The 6,573-nt window shown below is 37.0% G+C and overlaps 2 protein-coding genes across 2 annotated transcripts; both read left to right on the forward strand.

Moving 5' to 3' along the window:
- Nucleotides 1–121: 121 nt before the first annotated feature.
- On the forward strand, nucleotides 122–1,699 carry LOC141525112 (uncharacterized). Its single transcript, XM_074239451.1, has 2 exons — nucleotides 122–351; nucleotides 514–1,699. Exons 1-2 carry the CDS (start codon nucleotides 297–299, stop codon nucleotides 1,686–1,688), a joined length of 1,230 nt encoding a protein of 409 aa, XP_074095552.1. The 5' UTR covers nucleotides 122–296; the 3' UTR covers nucleotides 1,689–1,699.
- A 2,792-nt stretch (nucleotides 1,700–4,491) lies between these two features.
- Nucleotides 4,492–5,498, forward strand: LOC141525113 (uncharacterized). The gene is made up of 2 exons (XM_074239452.1): nucleotides 4,492–4,687; nucleotides 4,819–5,498. Exons 1-2 carry the CDS (start codon nucleotides 4,639–4,641, stop codon nucleotides 5,424–5,426), a joined length of 657 nt encoding a protein of 218 aa, XP_074095553.1. The 5' UTR covers nucleotides 4,492–4,638; the 3' UTR covers nucleotides 5,427–5,498.
- The last annotated feature ends 1,075 nt before the right edge of the window (nucleotides 5,499–6,573 follow it).

The raw sequence follows: 6,573 nt of genomic DNA on the forward strand, positions 1-6,573 counted from the left end.
GAACTTAAATGATGAACAAATTTTCAGGATAGAGGTAACAAGGTATTAAACTATTAAACCATTATTTTTATCAGTAAATCATGAAAAACGGCTATTGATAAAGATCAGCAGCGAAAAAAAATCAGGTAAATAAATATATGGGTAAACCAGGGAATTACCCTAAACTCATAACAAATTTATTTGCATATGACCTTGCTATGAACTGACGTAATTGGATTATGAATCATACGAGTCATATAAAAGTTTCAACAAACAGGAGCGGTCCGTAGTTCAGTCCAGAACTTTCGATAGTCAACATGCTCATCCATAACACTTTACTTTTCGTTTTGATCGCTATCATCGGGACTTCATGTAAGTATTAGTCTATATATTTGAAGTAAATTTCATAATTTCTCAAATTTAATATTTTGAAGTCCCTACAAGGGACATCATATAGACCAGTGAGTGTAATATTTGTGGTGATTTTATGATAAGTATTTATCATAAGTAATTTTTCTTTTTTTTTATTTCTAGATCTCTTGGATTGTGGAGTCGCTTCTGCAAGAGTGAAGAGCTCACGGAGAAGTTTCAATCATCTATCACCAAGTTTTAGAAGAAGATACTCAGGGCCTCATTCACGGCCGAGAGGGCTAAGTAGATCGCAACCATTCCATCCTAGAGAACATAAATGGCGAATGCTAAAACCTAACCCGATGGGACCATACAATCGGTTGTCCGAGTCTGGTATTCGAAAGAAGTGGCCGATGCTGAAACAAAATTCAATGGGTCCGAAACAATGGTTGTCCAAGTCTGGTGTTTGGAAGAAGTGGCCGATGCCAAGACCGAATTTAATGAACAAGAACAAGTGGTTGTCAAAGCCTGGTGTTGAAAATAAATGGTCAATGCCAAATATAAATCATATGAATCAAAACAAATGGTTGCCGCAGTCTTATGTGCAGAATTACCATCCGCAAAAGCCAAATCCGAATTTTGCGGATCAGAATGAACGGTTGCCGAAGCCAAATGTGCAAAATGAAGTACTTTCTCCATATGGTAGAGTGTCCAATGCTGAACCTGGTTCTGGTCAATATGGCAATGTAAATCACCATTATAGTGGAATGGCTGCTATCGATCAAATAGATCACACATTAAGTACTTTTCAGTCGACGTTCCCGAATTTTATGAATGACTATAACTATCCTTCAAGACCTTCTCGAGTATACAAGGACACTTATCCACAATCCATGGAACCATCAGGCGGAACTTACTCACAATCTCCTGGTGTATACGATGACACTTATCCACAGTCTGTGGGAACATACGCTAACAGTTATCCACAATCTGGTTACTCATACGGTGACACTTATCTTCAACCCGACGTAACATCCGATGACACTTCTTTACACCCTGATGCCTCGAACGATGAAACTTCCGAACAACCCGCTGGGCCATACAATGACGCTTCTTCATACCCTGATAGCACAAACGACGAAACTTCTGAAGAGTACGTTGAGTCTTACAGTGACATTTCTCCACAAGATGATGGATCGAACGATGGAACTTCTGAACAATCCGTTGGGCCATACGATGACAATTCTCCTCTACCTACTGAATCAAACGACAACTCAAACGTGTCTTCTGATTCAAACGAAAATTCTAATGAGCAAAATTTCGAATCGGATGGAAACAATAATGAAGAAATTTTGTAATTAAATACAACCACTAATGAGCAAATCTAGAATTATATCTCGGTCTTGGTCTTAGTGGTTATGGTGAATCATATCAAGGTTTTAATCGCTCAAACTTTTATATGGACTGTATTCCTGTAATTTTTTTATATACAAAAATAAACTTAGTGTCGAAAATAATATATTTTATGTTTTTATATCAATAAATTTCGTGATATTATAAGTTTTGTTTTTATTATTTTAATTATTATTATTATTATTATTATTATTTTGTTACTAAATGCTTAGGGGGGTTATCCCCGGAGTCCGATTCTCCGAGGGCCCACCCTGAGCTCCATCCGTTACTGCTGGACCACTCCGCACAACAAGGCGGTTAGTGATCACAGCAGGCCAAAGTCATTTCCCTAAGTAGACGGAGAGAACCAAGTATAACAGCCTTCTGCATCCTGACTGCCAAGAACTCAGCTTTTGATGAGCAAGCTGGAACTTTGGCAAGTGAGGATACAAAAGACTGTTTCATCCCTCCTAGGACGCCAACAATCAGGACGACAAGCTTGACATGGTGACCTGGGTAAAGTTTGCCAATTTCAAACAGGAGATCCGGATATATTTGTCTTTTGTGCTCTTCTTTGGCTGAGATGTTATATTCAGCCGGGGCCGAGAACTCAATGACATAAATGTCACGATTGGCCTTGTCGAAGAGCACAATATCAGGTTTGTTGTGATCTATCCGCCGGGTTGTTGCAAATGGCATGTTCCAATAAATTTTGCAACTGTCATTCTCAACAACCTGGGGAATATCTCCTGGCAGATAAGGCAGCACTGGTGTCACATCAATACCGTAGCAATGACGAAGATAGTAGTACAGTACTCTCAGGGCAGCATTGTGACGCTGGATATATGCACCTCTCGCCAGCACAGGACATGCCGACAAAAGGTGCATAAGCGTCTCGGGATGTTGTCTACACCTCCTACAGGAAGTGTCCGGTAGCTGCACCTGAAGCACCTTGCTACGGTACTCAAGAGTGTTAATGACACCATCTTGGCAGGCAAATATGAACCCTTCAGTCTCGGACATCAGGCCAGCTGACTTTAAGAAGGAAAACGTCAGCTGGGTGGACAAGCCACGATCACGGACGTGTTTAAAGAATACGCTGTGCATGGACTTGTCCATCAGTTCGCCAAGGAGTAGTTTTTCCTCGGCGTTCCTGATGACGCTCTTAAATTCCTCCTTTCGGAGTTCCATAAGAGCGTTTATTTCTCCAAGACCAAGGGTTCTTGCCGCATATATTGCTGCCTTATACAAGAATGACCCCTTATGCGCATTTTCATGTTTATGTACAATTTGCATAAGAAAGTCATCCTCGTCTGCAGTGAAATTGACAACTTCGTGTGTTAAACCCAGGACCAAATGGTCGTGAAGCCGCTCCAAACTCTGCAAACCTCTCCCACCGATGGACCGAGAGAGGTATAATCTGGCGACAGATGAATTGGGGTGCATGCTCCGATTCATATTAATGATCTTACGGGTTTTAATGTCAAGATCTAGTAAATCCTTTCGGGCCCATTTCAGGACACCGATAGAGTATAGTAAGACTGGGACAGCGAGCATATTAGTAGCTAAGACTTTATTTTTGCCGGAAAGTTCGGAGGACCAAATTTTCCGGAGTCTCCTAACATACTCGCTCTGGAGAGTTGCTCGGACTTCAGAGACCGCATGCATACGGTGCTCTTCCATTTCTAGGTATCTATATAACTCTCCGGCGTCTAATTGTCTTAAGACGCTCGCATATACTAACTCGACATCATCCCCCGTATTATTATTATTATTATTATTATTATTATTATTGAAAGAACATTATAATTTCAATGAAAAAAACCACAAATTTTTTAGGTAGAATACCCAGTACTCAGTACCCAGAATAGCACCGCAAAAAATTGGACTAGAACTTGTGATAACAGATTCCTATGAATTTCATTATCAGATATTTTATAATTATGTTAGTTTTTAGAACGAAAATTTGTTCTATATAATCTACTTTTCTCGGTATACGCGTTAAATCGTTGCCACAAAAAAAATATATAAATTCCAAAGCAAAGCTCACTACATAAAGTGTATTTATATTTTTTCCTGGTAAAAAATATAAATAGAAATGGTAATATAGTCGAGTTACCTATAACATTGGTATCAAATTTATGCATCCTGTAGGTATCACACATGTTATGCGTGGCTATGACTTCAAAACATTGAATCATTGGAAAAAATTAATTTCCCAGTTATGTGGCTGGCTTAAAACAATGATAGTACTATCATTTGTTTAATATTTCGCCCCTGCATCTTTTTTCGTGACTCACATGATAAACATCAGCTCAGGCATTTTTTGAAATAGAATTTCGTTGTAGCATATGTGGTGAAGATATATATTAAGAGTATGAGATTTTACAGAATGTAGATCCCCTATCAAAAAAAACCATATAAGTTTATATGGAAATCCACATAGGAAAACATGGATTCGTATAGGAACCCATAAAAATCTACATAGGAAATATGAATTTTTACAAGAATTTACATGAAAACTTGTTGATCCATGGATTCCTGTATGGGAAATCCACTTAGTAAGTATGAAACCTATTGTGAATTTATATGACTGGAATAAACATTGACCTTGTAAAAACATGACTTAGGTCAGTGAGTAGCGTAGAAGACTGTGAACTATGAGGTACCGGGTTCATATCCATCAGAGGCAAACGATTTTTTTGATAGGGTCTTCACTTATACTAACCTACGAGTCTAAAGCCTAATCAACTCAATATTCCTAAGTGCTTAAGTGTCAAGATTCGGTTAATCACGCCACAAATCACGTGATTAACTGGTTGACCTAAATGCCCTCTACGTCACATTCATGATATATGAATACACTGGTATATAAGAGTTGATCGCTCTCAAACCATCAGTAATCATCAAAGCATCATGATGAACACACCGCTAGTGGCTTTCGTTGTGATCCTCGGCATCACATGTAAGTATTGACAATTCTTTAAGTGCTTAGTACAATAGGAACACTTTTTTGGAAATTCCACACTTATCGCATTTACAAATAAAATTTTCACTTGTTAATGTATTTTTTTTTTTTTTTTTTTTTTTTTTTAGGGGCCGAGGCATTACCAAAAGGAATAGACATTGTCATCGGGTCAAGAAACACCCATGTGAATAATGATTTTCAAATAGGACAAGTGCCTAATGACAAGAAGCCAATGAACAATTCTCAAATCATTTACGGATCCAAGATGGATCAGCATGATGACAGATATTTCATCGTAGGAAGAGCCAACAAAACCGAGGTCTCGGTGCCTAAATCGTATGATGCTTATAGCAAACTACCACGGTCGGTCTTTGTATTACCTGACCAAAATCGTCCTGCAGATATCATAGATCCAGAAAGGCGGCTGCGTGTTCAAGATAAGTTGACTTCTTTGACTCAATCATTACAAGGATTAAAGGGAAAATTGTATCAGATGCTTCAAGTAAGCAGAAATAATCCAACTATAATAAATCTCCTTCAAGATGTTATAAAGATTGAATTAGATCTTCAAATGCAGCAAAAATCTCTAGATGAATTTAATTACCTATTGCCGTTGACTCAATCACAGCACGATAGCTTTGATAGTGATTTAAGTATGATAAGTCTGGAAATTGAAAGAGTAATTCTAAAATCTTTGTTATTTATTAAGCCTAAAAATAAAAACAATACTGTATAGTAGAATTTTTAAGTATCTAAATGCATCATGTATATTTAACAATGGGAATAAATAAATAAATAGTGAAGTAAAGTATTTGTTTCAATTGTGTGAGTAAAATTGATGTTACAATAAATAATTTTGATATAAACGTACAAAGATCGACATGTTACGTCGATGACTGCACAAACTATATCTAAGGGAGCCGGAGTGGGGAGTGTGACGTCATCTTCGATCCCAAATGGAAATTAAAGTGGTTAAAGAAAACCACGGAAAATTGAACTTTTTTAATAAAAGCGTGCATTGTATAATTACTGGTTTCATTTCAAAGTTAGTCTATGTAAATCAAGAAAAACTTCGTTATGAATAATCGTGTTCTTTATGTTGTTAATTAACGCTTATCAATCAGGATAGTTAAGGTTATGTGCACCTGCGCTCATATTCTGTATTACAGTGGGACTTCGTGGAAGTGGAACAAACAACAGCTTATCAGCGAAGGGTGATATATATTCCCAAAATAAGGCATACAGGAAAATAAAAACCCAAGTCCAATCACTGATAGTGGGTTTCCTCTTTTTAACTAAAGGACCAATAACATTGATTTATATTCAATTACGTCACTTTGTACCTACAGCTACATCCTCTTTGTTCATTGAAATAGAACACTTCCAGCGAATAATCAAATAATAATTGTGGATTTAATCTCGTCTAAGAAACAACAAATATAGGCCCAATCAGAATAGATTACCAACAAAATGAGAAATGTTTCACAGACTCTTTGAGAAGTAATTACTAACAGAAACATGACTTTTGAACCATTCTTTAGTTAAGAAGTTATGGACGATACTTTCATAAAGAAGCAATCCTGGTCAAAGAAATATTAGCGAATTTAGTGCGATATATGATTAGATTCGATCGTTTTGATCTGCAAAAAAGATTGAACTACCACCACTGATTCTGGCGATAAGTAAGCAATATCATATTGTGTTTTGTCCTTCAGATTTCGTTGTTTACTAACTTCAATACTTGGAAATAGTAAACAAAAGCCATACATTCTTACAGCTTATATTTGTTGTTTTCGTATACAGTGACTAGAAACATTCATTTACATTAATTAAGCCCACTCTGAAATTTCCATCGTAATTAAAGTGATTTATCGAATTCCTTA

The sequence above is a fragment of the Cotesia typhae genome, unplaced genomic scaffold, assembly GCF_013202065.1.
Source record: "Cotesia typhae breed Kobodo isofemale line unplaced genomic scaffold, CoteBio_Ctyphae contig_246, whole genome shotgun sequence".
In the NCBI taxonomy this organism is placed as follows: Eukaryota; Metazoa; Arthropoda; class Insecta; order Hymenoptera; family Braconidae; genus Cotesia; species Cotesia typhae.

Excerpts from the sequence above, each read along its gene's own strand:
- LOC141525112 (XM_074239451.1), top strand. The coding sequence starts at position 297 with ATGCTCATCCATAACACTTTACTTTTCGTTTTGATCGCTATCATCGGG. Across the intron at positions 352-513 it reads CGCTATCATCGGGACTTCAT|ATCTCTTGGATTGTGGAGTC; the intron begins GTAAGTATTAGT and ends TTTTATTTCTAG.
- LOC141525113 (XM_074239452.1), top strand. The coding sequence starts at position 4,639 with ATGATGAACACACCGCTAGTGGCTTTCGTTGTGATCCTCGGCATCACA. Across the intron at positions 4,688-4,818 it reads TGTGATCCTCGGCATCACAT|GGGCCGAGGCATTACCAAAA; the intron begins GTAAGTATTGAC and ends TTTTTTTTTTAG.